The sequence below is a fragment of the Trichechus manatus genome, unplaced genomic scaffold (genome assembly GCF_000243295.1).
Source record: "Trichechus manatus latirostris isolate Lorelei unplaced genomic scaffold, TriManLat1.0 scaffold00049, whole genome shotgun sequence".
In the NCBI taxonomy this organism is placed as follows: Eukaryota; Metazoa; Chordata; class Mammalia; order Sirenia; family Trichechidae; genus Trichechus; species Trichechus manatus.
The window spans coordinates 6,591,498-6,610,884 of record NW_004443985.1 but is presented as its reverse complement, the minus strand read 5'-3'; the positions used below and the strand labels follow the sequence as shown (position 1 = coordinate 6,610,884).

General features: G+C 46.9%; 1 protein-coding gene across 1 annotated transcript in view; it reads left to right on the top strand.

Annotated features, from left to right (window-relative positions):
• TRIM71 (tripartite motif containing 71) overlaps positions 1-14,605 on the top strand; it is an 81,702-nt gene extending 67,097 nt beyond the window's left edge. The window contains exons 3-4 of the mRNA XM_004377347.1: positions 5,457-5,591; positions 12,703-14,605. Coding sequence (XP_004377404.1) covers positions 5,457-5,591; positions 12,703-14,154 — 1,587 coding nt within the window. The 3' untranslated portion in view covers positions 14,155-14,605. The remainder of the gene's footprint in view (positions 1-5,456; positions 5,592-12,702) is intronic.
• The last annotated feature ends 4,782 nt before the right edge of the window (positions 14,606-19,387 follow it).

The following is a 19,387-nucleotide window of genomic DNA, read 5'->3' as shown; positions in this document are numbered from 1 at the left end:
TCCCCCTTTTTTTTTTCCCTTCGTTTCTTTTTTGGAGGGGTTGGGGAAGGGAGGCTTGGGACGTCCCTATGTAAAATCCCACTTGATTGGCCTGGCTTCTTCCATTCTCCCTCTTTGGGTTGGGAGATGGGGAACGCGATGATTGGAAGTCCCCTTTGGACCAGATGATTGAAGTAAAAACATCCTGCAAGTAAAGGATACTGTCCCCACCAAATCTGCAGGTAGATTTAAAGCCTTATAAAGCCACCCTTAAATAAGCCATCGGTGACATGTTACAGGGTATCTGGACTCAGTACTACTTGGGGATCATGCATTTTAATTTCCACTTAGCAGCTTTTGTTTAGAAAAACCTTTCATGAATTCCACTCCCACTCTTTAGCCAGGGACATTTGTCTCATTTCCTCTCCGTAGTCGGAGATAATACGCACTCCCGAGAGACACAGCAGAGGTGTTTTCTGCCTCTTTCCAGGCTCTTCTGGACCCCGAATCACTCCACTGCTCAAGTTGCTGTACTTGTGTTGGTGCCAGAAGGCTTGAGATTTATACTGGTTCCTCTCCTGCAACAAAGAAGCCACCCTGTACAGCAGCCAGTTTGTGTATTAACCTCCCTACTGAGGTTGTGTCATTTCGGACACGTCCAGTCTCGCTGTTCTCATCCACTTAATTTCAACATTGGTTTGTGTGCTTGGTGTAAGCTTCCCATAAATCATTTCTGGATGGAGAAAATATATACATAAAGTGTACGTTTCTCCCGTGAACATTTGGATTTTATCTAGTATTAACTGCAAGCATCATGTGTACAATTGACTATCAGGTTCCTAAGTTAACGACTCTGGGAGACTCACACTTGGTCTTGTTTTTAACTTGAGAGTCTTAGGTCTAGAAAAGACACCCAGAAGTAAATCCCTGAATTAATTCTAGATCTTCCTGTAAAAAGAACTCACACCTGGGGAAGGTACAGAATCGCCCACAACAAAAAGCACAGAAGATGTCTTTGGGGCTCTCCTGGGTGCCCTAGAAGTGACCGTTGCTTTGTAGAGTATTCCATTGCTTTGACTCTCTTCTTGGAAGTACATTTTGGCCATTCATGTAGGATTTCTTGATGTGCACAAATCCCTGGGGATGTCAGTAATGAGGCTCAGAAATAATTCCTGTCCACTTCAGACAGCCCTGGTGCTTTAATTACTGTATGTCATCACATTTAAGATGCCGTTGGTCATAAAGTACACATTTACTTTATGTACAACTAACAAAAAATACTCAGCGAGAATTGTAGTCTGAATCCTAGTTTCAAAGATGTTAAATGTGATAAAAATTACATTTTAGAGTGAATTACCGTAGTTCCCATAAACAGTATGGTAGCCTACAAGTTTGTGGGTGGTATCTGCAGTCTTTATTACCCTCTGATTACGCAGTGGTCATCATGCCAGCACTGCTGTGCACAACAGACATCACTAATGGATGCCTGCACTTTTTCCCAGGAGACCTAGATTTGGCCTTAGACTCCTCCCCTTCACTGACTAATAGCCACCACTCAGCAGTTAGCATGCGTTGGCTGTTTCACCAGCCCAGACTGAGACCCTTCACTTTCCCATGTTTGATAAAATCTGTTAACATCTAAGAGATGGTAACATTTTCTCTCTAGTCCCATGCTTGTTGGGTGATTCTCTTTTCTTACGGGCAGCGTGCATTTCTGTTTTGGAAGTTGGAAATCCCCAACCCATCTGCCTTGTGTCTCCTTCAAATGTCCCGTTATAGGAGATTGGGAACAAGTTCAGCAGGACCCAGTCTGCACATCTTGGAATGCAGTGCTTGATTGGGGTGTGTACAGTTTGAGGGGAGACCTATGTTGCCCTCTATACACCCAGCCTTTATGACTCTCAACCCAAGGAACGATGTTATCCTTGCATGCTGGGTGATGACTCAAATTACCATAAGAGCTTTGCATTCCTTCTACCTGTTTGAAAAGTGGGAGAAACAGGCAGTTCTTATCATAGAACAGGAGTTTCAAACACAAGGCCTTCAGGGGCCTAGCAGGAAACAGGAGCCAGCAAGCCCGGCCAGGGGACAGAAGGCGAACCCACCCTCTCTGCAGGGGGGGCTCTCCATGCCCTCTCCAGCCTGTCCTTACCCCACAGGAATGTGGGTCTGCTATTTCCACGTTTTCTGATTTTTACGTAAAAGCCAGCTGGCAAGTGACGCAGCATTGTTATAAATACATCTGTTTGCTGCAACTTCTGCTTTTCTGTTGAGACAGCGGTAAGAAACATTGCAGACACAGGCTTGGTTGTCCAGGTCCGATATTGACTCAGACAGCAGCTCTGTGCTAACTCACAGTGAACCTAGGTGAAAACTAGGTGTCTCGGTTACTGAGCTCGACTGTCTCGGCTCTAATCGGCCTGTGCACGCTCTTGCCTTGTGATGGCTGGGGCTGCGAATCTTCCAGCCACACGCCTGGAAATCGGAAGAAGGAACTTGCTTCTTCCTTTTTGCTTCCTGTTGTTATCAGCAGCCTCGCTTCACCCTGGCTGCAGATGGTGGTTCCAATGTCCAGCTTTTGCCACCGCCAGAATTAGCTGGGCACGGCCCTTCGTCTGTACTTCTGGGTTGTCACAACTGTTTCCCTTTGTTCCCCCAGCCTAAAGGCTCGTCATTGCTTCCTGCAGTTACCGTCTATGTTCTCATCAGTGTCCCTTTGCCCCCCCAGCTCTCATGCAACGGGTTCCACGCGTTAAATTCTCCCCGTCCGGATGTCCAGTGAGGTTTCGCTTCTTCTGCATGAATCCTGAGACATTCGAAAGTTGTCAGCCCTGTGATGGTTTGCTTATATGCACGCTCACACCTTTGATTGGTTATTCTAATTTTTTTTTTATCTTTTGGGTAATTTAGATGTATCAATCTGCTTCAGTTTGTTGGCTCCCTAGGGCCAGGGACATGCACAGTACGAAATGTATAGATTGTTTCTGTTACAAATCAGGTGGCTGAGTAGCATGGACTTAGCTCCCACTTTGTTTGATGTGTATTGACACGGGGTGGGGGGGCAGGGGACAGAATTGTAAAGACAGAGCAGAAACATGGCAAGGTGTCGGCCACTTTTAGCTTCAGGAAGGAAGTGACCTGAGCTAGGTTTTGAAATAGGTGAATTTTGTTTTTAATTGTACTTTAGATGAAGGTTTACAGAACAAAGTAGTTTCTCATTAAACAGTTAGTACACATATTGTTGTATGCCGTTGGTTAACAACCCCATGACCCGTCAACAGTCTTCTTTCTCAACCTTGAGTTCCCTATTACCAGCTTTCCTCTCCCCTCCTGCCTTCTAGTCCTTGCTGTGGGCTGGTGTTCCCCTTTAGTCTTGTTTTGTTTTATGGGCCTGTCTAATCTTTGGCTGACAGGTGAACCTCAGGAGTGACTTCATTACTGAGCTAAAGGGGTGTCCAGAGGCCATACTCTTGGGGGAAATAGGTGAATTTGAAAGATTCTAGACAGTGGTGAGCCTGTGAGCCTTCTAGACTATGAGCCCAGGTAGCTCTGGGAAGCTCAGTGGATCCTTAGGCTTCACAGGGATTGGGGCAGAGAGCACAGTAAACTGTTGGTCATGGGTACTTTGAGGGTAGTTGTACAGGAGTACTTGAGTGGTATAAACAGTAACACACCTGGCTGCTAACTGAAAGGTTGGAGGTTCGAGGCTACCCAGAGGTGCCTTGGAAGAAAGGCTTGGTGGTCTGCTTCCATGGGGCAGGGGGAGAACAGCTACTGAAAACCCTGTGGAGCACAATTCTACTCAGAGACACATGGGGTCATCATGAGTCGGAGTCAACTTGGCAGCAGCTAGTACTAGTATCATTAACCCTAGTTACTAGTGAGGAAATTGTGGCACGGAGAGCTTAAGGAGCTGAGCCGACTAGAAATGCACATGGGTGCGGCTTGCATACTGTGAGTGTTGACCCTCTTCAAGGTGGAAAATAGGGGCCCGGATGGTAAGTGACCGAAGAGTCAAACTGTTTGACACAAAGAGTATTCATAAAAATAAGGCTGGCCGCACACTGTGTGATTCTTCATATGTAATTTTCAGAACAGGCAAATCCATAGAGACGGAAAGTAGATTGTTGGTTGCTACGGCCTTGGGAGAATGTGCTATAGGGAGTTAATAGGTACGGGGTTTCCTTTGGGATAATGACAATGTCCTGGAACCGGATAATGGTGATGGTTAAGCAACATTGTGAATATCACCAATGGTACATTTTATGTTCTCTGTATTTTACCACAGTTTTTTTAAAATGTAAAGACAGGAATCATTAGTAGGCCTCATTCTGTGACTGGTCTTGTGTGCTGAGAGCTAAGTGGCTGAGAGGAAAGGGTAGTTGGGCTGTCTTTCCAGGTGTTTGTCCACTGAGCACTAGAACACAGTGTTCTGCTCTGTGTCCACAGCTTTCCATGTATCGCTGTGCGTTTTCCTCACATTTGCCCTTCGGCAGCGTTGGAGAGGCCTTAGAACTTGTCCAAGGCCTCACAGCTAATAGGAGAGGGAGCCAGGGTTGGAACTTGAATCACCCATCTCCTGGGATGGCCTACCATCCCGGCTTTCCCAGGCCTGTCCTGTCACGATGTGAACACTGAAAGTTCCGTGTCACGGGAACACCTCTGTCCAGGGTAAACCAGAGGGCTAGTCACCCTACCACTTGGCTTCCAGCCCTCGTGTCCCAAGGCCCCACCTGACCTGGGTCATCTGCTGTAGAACCTGTTGCAGCATCCGCAGCAGGAACCCCTGATTTAATAGCTCAGTATCTCAGAGAGATCCTTGTGGCTGTTCGAGACATGCCATATAATATTAATGAAAACCACCAGGCCTTGTGTCTGGATTAATTTTTTATGAACAATAATATGTCTGATTAAACCAGCTGATTTACTAGGGGTGGTGGTACAGGGTAGGGTGTGTGGCATGGTTTCTTAGGTGGCTGAGATGATTCCCTGCATGCACTTGTGTTGCTTCTAGCTGGGATGAGCTGTGTTGCTCATGCCTTGACCACGACGGGACAGATACCCTCTAGCAGGGAACCTGTGGTACGCTCTCATGTCCTGGACATGCTGGGTTTTCCCCAGGCCGGGAGTTGGGCTGGAAAGTCTGCAGGAAGTTGCTCATATGTCTGGAGTTGTACATTTCACATCCAATCCTCATTCCTGGTTTTCGGCTGAGACCCAGCTACACTGGTTTTACTTTGTCAGAGTATCTCTTAATCCTGACGTTTGCTCTGGAGGTGCCGTTTCTCACAGAGAAATCCAGCGCCTGCCAACAGCTCCTTCAGTTATGAATCAAACAGGTGCCAGTCTTTCCCTGAGTGCCTGCTGTCTTTCCAAGGAAGTGGATCAGGTGGTCTGGGGGCCCAGGACGGTCGCTGTCCGCGTCTGCTAAAAGCAGGTGTCCACATTTCCTCTGACCTTGTTCTTGGTTTTTTCAGCTGAGCATCGAGCAGGCGCAGGCAGTGGCAGAGCAGGTGGAGATAAAGGCCAAGGTGGTGCAGTCGGAGGTCAAAGCTGTGACCGCTCGGCACAAGAAGGCCCTGGAGGAGCGAGAGTGCGAGCTGCTGTGGAAGGTAAGAGTGGACCCCACCCCACGCACCCCAGCCACCGCTTCCTCCGTAAACCACAACAGAACTCTCCAAAGTCTCTCATTCTCAGGCGCCTGGAGCAGGCTCTAAATTTAGAACACTTGCTATTTTCCCCCAAAAGTTCATTGGCAGAAAGATACAGCCCCCCCCCCCCGGTGTTCGCACTGGGGGTGCCGTCCGTGCAGAAGTACAAGAAGGCTTTTCAGAGGTGGCCGGGCACCCCCACGTCTCAAGCCTTATTGCCCGTCCTCAGAAGGAGCAGAAAAGAGGAGAGGACAATCAAAACTGTTGTTAAGAAGGGAGGCTGGTAGGAAACATCCTTAGTCCTGATATCCTGGCTGGCTCCACTTCCTGACCCCTGTGGAAAACCAGTTTTCCGCTTGTAAGGGCAGGGAGTGTGTGCCCTTTCTTCCTGTCGGGGCAGAAGAGGGTGACCAGCACACACCAGTGTGCTGTGTAGATAAAATCAGCTGCAAAGATTACTCGCCCCGCCAAAGCCTAGATCACCATCCCAACCTCTTCTTTTCCCATCTTACGTCTTCACTCAGGGCAAAGTAGAACATGTGCCTACAAATGGACCATTCCCCCATGTCAGTTCTTAGACTATAGTTACATTCTCTAAACATACACACACGCTGCATTGTGATGGGCAGCCAGAGCTTTCATTTGAATAAGACTACACCCACTCCTCACTTATCGACACGGTTAGGGTTCCAAAGACCAGGTCGTTATTCGAAAATAGAGGATTTTCTTTCCTGTTTTCTGACCATCCATTTGTCTCTTTTTTTTTTTTTTTTTATTTAGAAAATATGATCATAGAAATAGTAACAGCTAAGATTTATTGATGTGCTCGTCACTGTGACGCGTCCAAAACCAAAAACCAAACCAAACACATTGCTGTCGAGTTGATTCCGACTCATAGCAACTCTATAGGACAGAGCAGAACTGCCCCGTAGTGTTTCCAGGGAGCAGCTGGTGGATGCAAACTGGGAACCTTTTGGTGAGCCGCCGAGCTGTTAACCACTGGGCCACCAGCACCCCGCGACAAGTCCAGTTAGGGGTTATTCCTGTCTGGAGAAGGAGGCCTGGGGGAGACAGACGCAGCTGGATAAAACTGGGCTGTGTGACTGGAGGGCCCAGGGCTTAACCACTTCTCCTCCCTCCTGTACTGGGTCAGAACTTCCTTTGACCAGCCCCCTGTAGGCTCCACTCCCCAGGAGCCTGCTCTGCCCTCTGGGCCTGGAGAGTCACAGAGACTTGGGCTTCCTATGAGGGCGCTGGGAGCCTGGCCACACACCCAGCCCCACTGAGGTGGAGGCTTCAGGCCCAGTTGGTCTCACTAGGGACATCATTAGACTCACAGGCATTTCTTCCAGCCACCACCTCCTATGTCTGTTTCTTTCCTTCCTTCCAACCCCACAGCAGTTTTGAGCTGCAGGGCCTCAGGCCTTGTAGGAGCTGAGAACCCAGAGCAGGCACCTACTGGTTTGGTGCGTCTGCGCCTCCAGCCTGGCCACGGAGGAGGCCAGCTCCGCATGGCAACTGGACACAGAGGGTGCAGGGCAGTGAGGCCTGGCTTCCTGGAGGCTGCACAGAGACCCTCCTCAACCTTGAGGGGACACTCCACGGCCGTTGCTGCCATGCCCACCTAAATGTGCAAAAAGCCAGATAATACTGTTTTTCGTTTGTTTTTTACTACTGTTACAAATGGGAGATGCTGAGTAATGAGATAGTCGGTAAGTGAGGAGTAGGTGTGTATAGCTTCTTGGAGGCCCTGGGAGGTGCAACAGTGAAGCACTTGACTACTAGCCGAAAGATTGGCGGTTCAAACCCACCCATAGGTGACTCAGAAGAAATCCCGGCAATCTGCTTCCGAAAGGTCACGGCCTTGGAAACTCTGTGGAATACAGCTGTATTGTGCACATGTGGGGTCACCATGAGACGGAATCAGCTCGACAAGAACTAGGATGGTTTTTTGTTTATTTGATTGTTTTTAACATAGCAGATTGAAAAGGGTACATTTGTGTGTATGTGCTATTTCTTGGTGGGATTAGCGTCTTGATTTCTAAAAGTGACCCTCACGAATTACTGGGCCCTAAAATGCTCTGAAAAGTTACATTGGATTTTGCTTTTGTGTGTATGTGTGTGTGTGTGTGTTTTTCATTCAGTTATGCTTGGTAATTAGCTGCTTTCTGCCTCTTCGGACCTCTCAAGGGATATGGCTCAGTTGTTGAGTTGCGTATTGACAAGAAGAGAAGAGTCTCTAAGGGGAAAACGTCCCAGGTTTAACTCAGCACGTACTTCTTGAGCACTGTGGTGGACCCAAGGTTGTTTGCAGACACACGGATGCCCCCGTGGTCTGCTGTGTCACTCACGTGCCACCCACGAATGTTAATTATAACTGAGAGGGGGCCACTGCTGCAGCTTGAGAACCCTGAGGTGAGGTCACCACAGACTGGCTCTTCTGGATTTGCTGATGAAAGGGCCTTTGTGTGTGGGGGTTTCTGCAGATCTCACCTCAGTTCCCCTCCCTCATGGGAGGCTGACTCATGTCCTCTCTCTAAAGGGAAGGGAGTTCTCTTTCAGGAGGAATAGAAACCAGGTTTTTACTTTACTCTAGGAGAAGCATGTTTGGCAAAAACAGTCAAACTGTTTCTACTTGCCTACAGAAATTATTCTCAGGTAATTCCATTCCAAAACACATCTGCTTTTTGTGGACACACCTCAGTCCCGTTTATCTTTACTTTTTGCTGTGAGACCTCACCCCAAGTCCTGTGGGGGTCCCTGTCTCTGACTAATTAGTAATTTCTTCATTCCCTTCTGGCAAAGCCTTTCTGCTGCGTCTTTCTGGACTCCTCTGTTACATTAATTTTGTTTTTTCTCGTACTCCCAATTGCATTAAATAAATAAAATCCCCCCCTTTTAATCTCACTCTCCAAAGGGATAGTGGTTAAGAGCTTGGCTGCTAACCAAAAGGTCAGCAGTTCAAATCCACCAGCCGCTCCTTGGAACCCCTATGAGACAGTTCTACTCTGTCCTATAGCGTCGCTATGAGTTGGAATCGACTTGATGGCAGTGGGTTTTAAGTAAAGGGAATAAACAAGTTACCCCACTATTTCATTTCATTTTGCAGAGAAGACCATGAGTACAAGGACTAATTTTTCATTTGTCAAGTATCGCCTCTGAATTCTTGTGGCTTAGAAGTTTCCAGTGGACTCAGCTCCCCTGGGGGATTAATTGTACCACCTAGGTTCAGGGTGACCAATCACTAAGGAACCCTGTAGCACAACAGTTAAGCACTCAGCTACTAACTGAAAAGTTGGCGGTTTGAACCCACCCAGGGGCTCTGTGGGAGAAAGACCTGGTGATCTGCTTCTGTAAAGATTTGAAAAAAGAAAACCCCGTTGCCATCAAGTCGATTCCAACTCATAATAACCCTATAGGACGGAGTAAAACTGCCTCCTAGGGTTTCCAGGAAGCAGCCAGTGGGTTCAGACTGCTAATCTTCTGGATAGCAGACAGACACATCTACTGTGCCACCATGGCTTCATTCCACTCCAGTTTACAGCCCAGGAATACTGCCTTGGCTAAATCAATCTCAGCTTTTCAGGAACAACTAAAGCTTGTATATAAATAAATCATGCCACCTATGGGGCATTTCTTCTACTTTGTCACGTGGGGTCACTATGCGTCGGAATCAACGACACACAACAGTAATTCAGGGATCAGGACCAAAGGACAAAGCTTTTCCTCTGCTACCACACAGGTCTCTCCGTGCACACACACGTGTGCATGCACACACACATGCTCTGGTTCCAGAGTGAACTGATGGAAAAATATGAATGGGTCAAAATCACAGCCATCATCACCCAAGGGAATCTGCTTGCAATAGAAGCCTACCGACAGTGCATCCTTATTCCAAAATAGACTTGCTGTGGCTTTCAAATCGACAGAGCACACAGAAGAAACCATGGTCTCTGCAAAATAACACAAAATGGGGCGGGGGGAGGTTATATATTTACTTAATGCAAGAGAGTTGAAAAGTTGCTCTGTTTTATTGACCAGACAAAATGCCATTTTCCCAAATAGTGTAGCCAGATGAGAGCCCATGTGTATATATCATAGCATTGTATATTTAGAGAGCTTCTTTGGAAATGATAAGGCCAGCAGTTGTGAAAAACTTGCCAGTCTCACAATTGTGTGTGTGTGTGCGTGTGTGTGGAGGGTGGCGGGTTCAGTTATCTGGGCTGTACACCTGGAGCTTTTGACCCAGTATTTCTGGGCATCTTGATTTTATAAACACACCACAGGTGAATCTGCTCAGTCAGTTGAGAATCACAAAGGTAGGCCCATTACCTTTCATAGGCAAGGATTTGAATCTAGATGTTCTGGCTTGGTTGCTTCCATTCTTTTCATTGGACCTCATGGAACCATTCTTGGCTGTAGGATCATAGAAAAATACCGAAAATTGTCTTACCAATACGGGTTAGCTTTCACATGTTACATCGGGCTTCTGTAATGTTCCTAGTGCTACCATGGTGATTGGCAGCTCCTAGGTCCTCACTCCTTTGTTCACATTGGAGGTGGTTTCTGTCTTTCTGGAATGTAGTCATAACATCTGTTGCGATGTCACTCACCAGTCTGGGTGAAGAGTTTTATAGGTTGAACAGCTGATTTGTGTTCCTGGAGTTGTGAGCTCATGGAATATTGTACCCCATATCGTAATCCTTTAAACACACAACTTTGCCTCAGTTCAGACTCTCTTTAGTCTGTCCATGGGCAAGACCTAGGGTGGGATCTCATCTCAACTCCTTCCACGGTGATGAGTTAGGGCGTGGGGGCCGGGAAAGCTGTGGTTATTAAAGTAATGGGAAACAGCCTTGTCACTGAGAAGTACCTTATCCGTTTCCACTTAGCCAACCAGGAGCCTTGCTGGTCTTTGTTTTTATGACTCTGTGACATCCTAGATCTTTCCACCAAGATCACCTGCCAACCTCAGCTGTTGCATCTCTGTCATCCTTCCAGCGTCTTTCCCTTTTTCTTTAGCTCTGAGATTCTAGGGCAGTTTGAGGGAGGGGGAGGTAAAATATTCTGTAAATCCTTAACCCAAACCCACTGCTGTCAATTCCAACTCATGGTGACCCTATATGACAAAGTAGAGCTGCCCCAGAGCATTTCCAAGGCTGTAAATCTGTACGGAAGCAGACTGTCACATCTTTTCCTCCACAGAGCAGCTGGTGGGTTAGAACTGGCGACCCTTGGGTTAGCAGCTGGGTGCTTTTTAACCACCACGCCACCAAAACCCATTGCCATCAAGTGGATTCCGACTCATGGTGACCCTATAGGACAGAGTAGAACTGCCCCATAGGGCTTCCAAGGAGTGGCTAGTGGATTCAAACTGCCGACCTTTTGGTTAGCAGCCATAGCTCTTTACCACTGCACCGCCAGGGCTTCTTAAATCCTTCAGAACAGGTATAAATTCACCAGAAAGGGGAAATGTGTGCTCATTGTAGTCCACAGTACTCTTTAGTTGAAGTTTCTGAAAGCTGTTCTTCAGTACAGAAGTGAAGAGAGGAGACTAGGGGGTTGGGGTGTGTAATCTGGATTTAGCTCTCACCAATTCCCCTTATTCTCTGCACACACAACCTTTCTCCCTCTTGCGTGCATGCGTGCGTGCATGTGCATGCCATGAGGGTTCAGGCTCCTTGTCTGGCGCAAGACTGGCTTTGTAATCCACTTCATAGAGAAGTCCTGCTGGCTCTGCTCCCAGCGTCCGCTCACTTTTCTCTCTGCCTCTGTTTTTCAGCCGCATCTTCCCTTACCTCACTTGTCCCTCCACGTTCCATGTAGCTGATGGCGGAAGAAGATAAATCCCTGCATACCACTCCCCTGTGTAAAACTGTGTGGTTTTGTTTCATGCAAGCACGTGCCCACCTCAGGACCTGCACGCTTCCCCCTGCTTGGGACCCTTTGCTTGTCTGCACCCTGCAGGTCCCCCTCTTGAAAGATGTCGTCCCTGACAGCTCGTCTAAACTAGGCCTCCCTAGTCACTGCCTTCCTCTTTCTACACTTAGTGTGTCTGAAATTATCTTCTGGTATTTGTTTGTTTAATATGTGTCATTTTTAAATATAAGCTCTAGGAGGGCAGGGACCTTATTTGTATGTGTTGGTCACGGCTGTACCTGCAGTGCCTGGCTCAAAGGTACTCAGAAACATGGGCCTGATGACTGAATTTGACTGTTTTATAACATGATCTCTAATTTACAGGAAAGTTATGGGAATAATACAGATGGCTGAATTTAACTGTTTTTATAACATGATCTCTAATTTACAGAAAAGTTACAGGAATAATACAGATGGCTGAATTTAACTGTTTTATAACATGATCTCTAATTTACAGAAAAGTTACGGGAATAATACAGATGGCTGAATTTAACTGTTTTTATAACGTGATCTCTTAATTTACAGAAAGGTTATGGGAATAATACAGATGGCTGAATTTAACTCTTTTATAACGTGATCTCTAATTTACAGAAAAGTTACGGGAATAATACAAAGAGCTTCATAGACCCTTCATCCAGATTCGCCAGTTGTTTGTATTTTGCCCCGTTTGCCCTCTCGTTTTCTGTGTTTATATATGTACGCATGTGATTTGAGAATAAGCTGGAGACACATTATCCCTTCACCCCTGTATATGTCATAGTGGTTACTTCTAACGAACAAAGAAATTCTGTTACATAATCAAATCCAGGAATTTAATATTGATTCGATACTAGTATCTAATCCACAGTCCATAAACATTTCACCAATAGCCCTAATAGTCTTTTTTTCTAGCTGTTCCCCCCCCCCCCAGCCCAGGATCGATCCAGGATCACCCAGTACCTGTAGTTCTTGTGTCTCTGTAGTTTCCTTTCAACCGGACCTTCTTGCTCAGCCTTTCTTTGCCTTTTTTGTTTTGCCGTTTTTGAGGAGTGCAGTTCCTCACTGTCCCTCCATATGGGTTTATCCTCCCGATCAGATTTGGGTTCCATGCCTTTGTCTGTGCTTGGTTCTAAGCTGCTGTCTTCTCTCTCCCTGCCCCCACCTTTCCCTCCAGGTAGAGAAGATCCGCCAGGTGAAAGCCAAGTCCCTGTACCTGCAGGTGGAAAAGCTGCGGCAAAACCTCAACAAGCTCGAGAGCACCATCAGTGCCGTCCAGCAGGTCCTGGAGGAGGGCAGGGCGCTGGACATCCTCCTGGCCCGAGACCGCATGCTGGCCCAGGTGCAGGAGCTGAAGACCGTGCGCAGCCTGCTGCAGCCCCAGGAAGACGATCGGGTCATGTTCACGCCGCCCGACCAGGCCCTCTACCTCGCCATCAAATCCTTCGGCTTCGTCAGCAGTGGGGCCTTCGCACCCCTCACCAAGGCCACAGGTGATGGCCTCAAGCGGGCCCTCCAGGGTAAGGTGGCCTCCTTCACTGTCATTGGCTATGACCACGATGGGGAGCCCCGCCTCTCGGGGGGCGACCTGATGTCTGCCGTGGTCCTGGGCCCCGACGGCAACCTGTTTGGTGCAGAGGTGAACGATCAGCAGAACGGGACTTACGTGGTGAGCTACCGGCCCCAGCTGGAGGGTGAACATCTGGTGTCCGTCACCCTGTGCAACCAGCACATCGAAAACAGCCCCTTCAAGGTGGTCGTCAAGTCGGGCCGCAGCTACGTGGGCATCGGGCTCCCGGGCCTGAGTTTTGGCAGCGAGGGTGACAGCGACGGCAAGCTGTGCCGCCCGTGGGGTGTGAGCGTGGACAAGGAGGGCTACATCATTGTCGCCGACCGCAGCAACAACCGCATCCAGGTATTCAAGCCCTGCGGAGCCTTCCACCACAAGTTTGGCACCCTGGGCTCCCGGCCCGGGCAGTTTGACCGGCCCGCCGGGGTGGCCTGCGACGCCTCACGCAGGATCGTGGTGGCGGACAAGGACAATCATCGCATCCAGATCTTCACCTTTGAGGGCCAGTTCCTCCTCAAGTTCGGCGAGAAAGGAACCAAGAACGGGCAGTTCAACTACCCTTGGGATGTGGCGGTGAATACCGAGGGTAAGATCCTGGTCTCAGATACACGGAACCACCGGATCCAGCTATTTGGGCCCGATGGGGTCTTCCTGAATAAGTACGGCTTTGAGGGGGCTCTCTGGAAGCACTTTGACTCCCCACGAGGGGTGGCCTTCAACCACGAGGGCCACCTGGTGGTCACCGACTTCAACAACCACCGCCTGCTTGTCATCCACCCCGACTGCCAGTCGGCACGCTTCCTGGGCTCCGAGGGTACTGGCAACGGGCAGTTCCTGCGTCCGCAGGGTGTGGCTGTAGACCAGGAGGGGCGCATCATCGTGGCCGACTCCAGGAACCACCGGGTACAGATGTTCGAGTCCAACGGCAGCTTCCTGTGCAAGTTCGGCGCCCAGGGCAGTGGCTTTGGGCAGATGGACCGCCCCTCAGGCATCGCTGTCACCCCCGACGGGATGATCGTCGTGGTGGACTTCGGCAACAATCGAATCCTCATCTTCTAATCGAGTTTCTAGGCTTCTCTGTGTGGGGTGTCCGTGTGTGCGTCTCTCTCTCACTCTCTCTTTTTGAATTTCAAAGAAGAAACCGTCTCAGGGAAATTTCTTTCTTTCTTTCTTTCTTTTTTTTTCTTATTTTAAAAGAGAACAAGAAAAGTACAACATTGCTTAAGTCCTACCTCATCTTTATTTTTTTACAGATGAATGTACTTATCTTTTCTGCAGGGATGGAGCCTGTGAAGTGATAATTTCTATCTACCTCATAAACCTTTACATTTCCTTCTCCAGCAGGCCCTCGGCCCCCTCCCGCTGCCCCTCAGTGGGGCTCATATTTCCCTCTTGGCCCACGTGGGGGCGTGATATGCACAAGCCTGGTATCTGTAAGGCTGGGAGGGCACTGGATGGGTTTGGTGGGTGTATTCTGTAGATTGAGCCAAGGAAACACAAAAATACTACGGGGGGGGGAGAAAAAAACTATAAAACATGGAAAAATAGGATTTAAAATGCATAATGATATTTTGTGTTCTTGCGCATAGTGTGTTAATGTGGGGTTAGATTGTATTCTGTGGTCTTGATCTTTGTGGGGGGAAGAAATTTTTTTTTTTTTTTTTTTTGAAAGTGCTGCGAGAGAACTTTCTGGTGTTCTCCTTTTATATATACCTCAGTGTGTTTAACATCCTTCTCAGAATATTTGCTTATTCCTAGAACATGTGGTAGTGGCTTGCTAGCCAGGAAAAGCAGACCATTCATATTTTAGGATATGTAATTTTTGCTTCTTCTTTTTTTTTTAAGGGAGGGAGGATGTGTTTATCCGCGTGTGTGCGTGTCAGTGTGCGATCTTGCTCTGAAATAGTAAAACTGAAAAGGACACAGCACTGTCCAAGAAATCCACCCCCCGTTTTTTTAATCACATTTTGATTTGTTTAAAAATATTGGATGTAGTGTGGGAGTTTTGATTCTCAAAAATGTTAAGGATAGTTTTCCTGTTAGTTATAAAGAGTTCAGTGGAAGGAGGGGTTAAAATGAACCTCATTCTCGAGAGAGGGTTTCAGACACGGGCTAGTGTGTGCGGACATGTGTTTGCTGGAATCATAGGTAGAGTGCAAGAGAGAAGCAAGGCCACCCCCAAACCAGGGACTCTGCAGGAAACGGGGTTTCAGTCCCCAACCCAAGACTGAATGTTGTTCTGTAGTGCTATAGGAGAGTCAGCAGAAGAATGAACTTTTATTTTAAAAGCACAATTTTTTACTGCTTTGGAAGTTCAGGGAAATAAAATGTTTGCAAGTCGCATTAACGAGAACAGCTCATCCCCACAACTGTTGCCCGGACCACTTTTACAGAACGGTCTGTGCCCGGGCTGCTGGTTACTTTGGATTTCCACCCCGCAGGGCCTTTGAATGTAAAAGGATTTGTAAACCAAATCACCTCGATCTGAAATGCAGGACATGATACGTTTTCTTAAACTTATACCTCGGTACCAAAGAATGAAAACTGAAGCCAGGGTCCCACTGCAGAACCGTGGGATGGCGTCGGTGTCACTTTACAGGGTTGGTTGGTTGTGAGCTGGACTTGGGTGCAGAGACCTTGTGCGTCTGGGTGTTGGCTGTCTTTCAGGTGGAAAGAAGCAGGTGTGGCTGGTAAGCCTGCTTGTCAGAACCCAGATGGGTCCCTTCGTTGCCCCCAACACTGACATAAGAACCGTAATGCAGAGTAGCACTCAGGAAAAGGAGTCCTCTCCAACGTCCATGGCTTACAGGGAGACTTCTTGTGGAAACGGAAAGACTAAGGATCCATTTCTGATCCTGTGTTTAGGTGAAATTCCTGCTGCAAAATGGACGTAGTTTTAAATGAGCAGAATAAAGCAATTTGCTTTTGTCGTCCAAAAGAAGAAGAGGTGGCGTGGGGGATTGTGAAGAGTCAATCAAATTGCTTCTCCCATCCATCTCTTTTGGGCAATTAATTTGCCCCTTCAAGGTACCCTGTCTTCTTCCCATTGCTTTAAATTTTAGATATTTCCGAGTGACAAAAATGGGAAAAAACTCATTTCACAAATGAGAACTGTACGCAATGAAGGATCCAAAAATTGGAAAGTAGCTTCAAAGGCTGCCTTCGGCTGCATGGTTACAGGGTGGGGAGGCGTTAAGGTATCTGGTTTGGTAAAAGTGATTTTTCTTTTACTAAAGAATTTAATAGTGACTCCTTCCCCAGTTCCTGTGAAGTTGCCCTTTATTTTGCCTGCCCTTTCCTCCATCCCCCCATGTTCTGAATCTTTGGAAATGAGTTCACATCATGGAAACATTTTTTACTGTTTGTTATTTTGGAGTAACTAGGTGCTAATCCTTCCCTCTACTAACCAGCCAACAAATCACCCTTTAAACACCAAAGATGATTGGTTTCAGATACTGTTTAAAAAAAAAAAAAACTTTTATTGAGGGAATGGACCTTTGTAGTTCTTTTTCTTAGAAACGTTTTCAGAAACACAGGGCATGGTCGTGGCTGGGATAAGTTATTATTTCAGTGAGTCGCTTACCTTTGGTTCTTCTGTCTTCATTTTTACTCTTTCCTTCCCAGTTTCTTCACTTGTGGGGAAATCTTAGGACCTAAGTGAGACATTCTCTCGATGGATAGCAGGAACTAAAACTGTTCATTCACCTCCACATTTTACTGTAGATTTGGTTGTAAAGCCAGACTTTTCACTCCATGCCAGGAATAATCAGGTCTTAATAAAGACTGACCAATTTACAGGCTCTGAGTAAGTCAGAGGTTCATTTCCTGACAGTGAGGGTACCTCTCAGTCCTTAACAGTGGTGCATGACTGGACTTGGAGAAACCTGGTTGCATTTGGGAAGCATTTGCTTTTAAAACACATGCCATCTGTGGCTGCCCACGCTTGACTCCTGACCCACAGGGATTGGTGCAAAGCACTTTGGAGAGTATTTATTATACAATGGGGTACTCCAAGTCAAAGAAAAGATGGGGAAAGCCAGCATTTGGTACTCCCTTGTGTGAGGCTGTTAAAAACACATGCATTTAAATGCATCTCTCCCCAGGATGAGGTGACCCTAACCAAGGTGAGAAGGGGTTGGACCAAAGGGGAACCTTCGACACAGTCAGAAGATAAGGTTCTGGGTGCTATGAGGGAGAAGGTGGAAATGTTTCCAGATGGTAAATGATTTCTAAACAGCCATCCCCATAGCATCCTGATCTGGTCCGGTGGAGTCAGAGGTTGGGAGGTTTAGAGATGACAGTTGGATTTAGGTATATAAGTTTCAGAATTGATATGGCTACAGGATTTCTAAATAACCCGTAGATAAAACCCACTTTTGGTGGACACGGACTTTGCAACAATTCAAAAGTGCTATCTTAAAAAAGTCATTTCTCTGGAAATTCAGTCTGGAGAAGCAGTCTCCGTGACAGCTGGTGGAAGGCAGGGGAGTTGGCTGGAGGCCTGTGGCCCGGGCAGTACATGAAGGGCACCGACTCCTCCATTGATGCCCTTTTAAGTCTAACTTATTTAGGGAAACACTTGCAAGGGTACCATAAACAGAACCTGAGTTACGTGGTCCGCCAAAACAGTTGCTAGAAGAAGGCACTTTGGGATGGAGTTGTAGGAGCATAGCTTGAGATTGGCTCAGTCTGTTTTATTCTGGTTAAGCCAAAGCTTAATGATCTGCAGGGGGAAGACTTAGGCTTGAAGCAGCAGAATACTGTCTGTATATGTGTCTTCCTCTTTGGAAGAGTCTAAGATTGCTGTGTTCTGGTAGATAGCAAAAGATATGCCAAAGTTAGGCTTGTTTTTCTGTTGTTTTTTTAAAAAAAGAAAAAATCCAATGGTGCCAAAAAGTATCTAGGGTATTTATTTAAAACACCACTCTTAAATTGAGTTTTCCACAGTCCGGGGCTGTATAAAAGTCAAGCTCTTGTACTTGCATGTGATGGTATTGTAGGGCCGGGGCCTCCTGAGGCCCCCTGCGGCCAGGGGCACAACATACACACACACCACTACACACGCGCACACACACACACACACCACTACACACACACACACACACACCCCACTACACACCACTCCGAGTGCTGTATTTTGTTTCTACCTCACTTCGGCGAAAGTCTTCTACCTCACCTGATCATCTGATAAGTCTCAGAGGAGAATAGTATTAATCCACTGGGGAGCGTGGGACTACTTCTAGAAGAAACCATTTCTGTAAATCCAGAGTTGGTTTCTCCTAGGAGAAACGTCTGGCCTTGAAAGAGAAACTTTGAAACCAAATATTCCTATACTCAGGCAGGTGTGGTTGTAAATCCAAGTGGTTCTTACCAATCTGGCTTTCCCCCCCAATAAAGAAGTGTGTGCACCACGATCACGTTCAGTATTATGAAACTACTGGTTAATCTGACCTGTGTGAGGACTTAATTGCAAATAAAGACCTTTAGGTCTCTCTCTTCAAGAGAAAAATATTTTATCTATATTGTGAATGTCTGCAGATATATCCTTTCAGGAGCAGTGCTAAGGGTCTGGTTGTTGGAAACATCGACTATTTGAAGGGAAAAAGAATCCTTTAGACTTGGTGATTGTAGATTTCCTGGACCCAGTAGGACACTTGTCACTGGGCAGTAACTGGGGAGCTGTGTTACTCTTGCGCGCTGTCTTTTATTTTGCTTTTCCTGGAGGTGACATGGTGGACGGGTTTCTTTTTCCTTTGCCTGTTTATTAAATACTTGATAAAGCCGAGAAGCACATGACCAGGATATACTTACCCACCCTCCTGCCTCTTCTTCCCCTAGCTAAATTTTGTTTTGGTTGGAAGAGAGGGTTCTAAGACCACTGTGCTTATCCGTTGGGTTTATTAATGTCATCTTGAAGAAACACCTCAGTGATGTCTATTTTTAAAACTGATCTTACGGGTTAAACTAGCCAGCCTGGTGGGAAGTTTTCCATCATCATTTAACCAGTAATGGTTCTAAAAGTGTTGTGTCTCCACGTGGTCTTAGACCTCCTTTTAATGATTGTATTAACTTACAAGCTCAGGTAGTCTTTCTTAAGGCTCTATCTCAGAGCATACTGACTGAATGTTCACGTGTGTGGCCAAGTGTTTACTTCTTTAATAACCAGCTCTGTGGTAGTTCTTTATGTTTCTGTGTAGTTGTTTTCCTTCAGAGGAAGATTTTCCATATTTCTAGGGTTTTGTTGTTGTTAGGGTGGCCAGGTTTCTTTTTTTTTTTCTTTTCCCTTAAAATC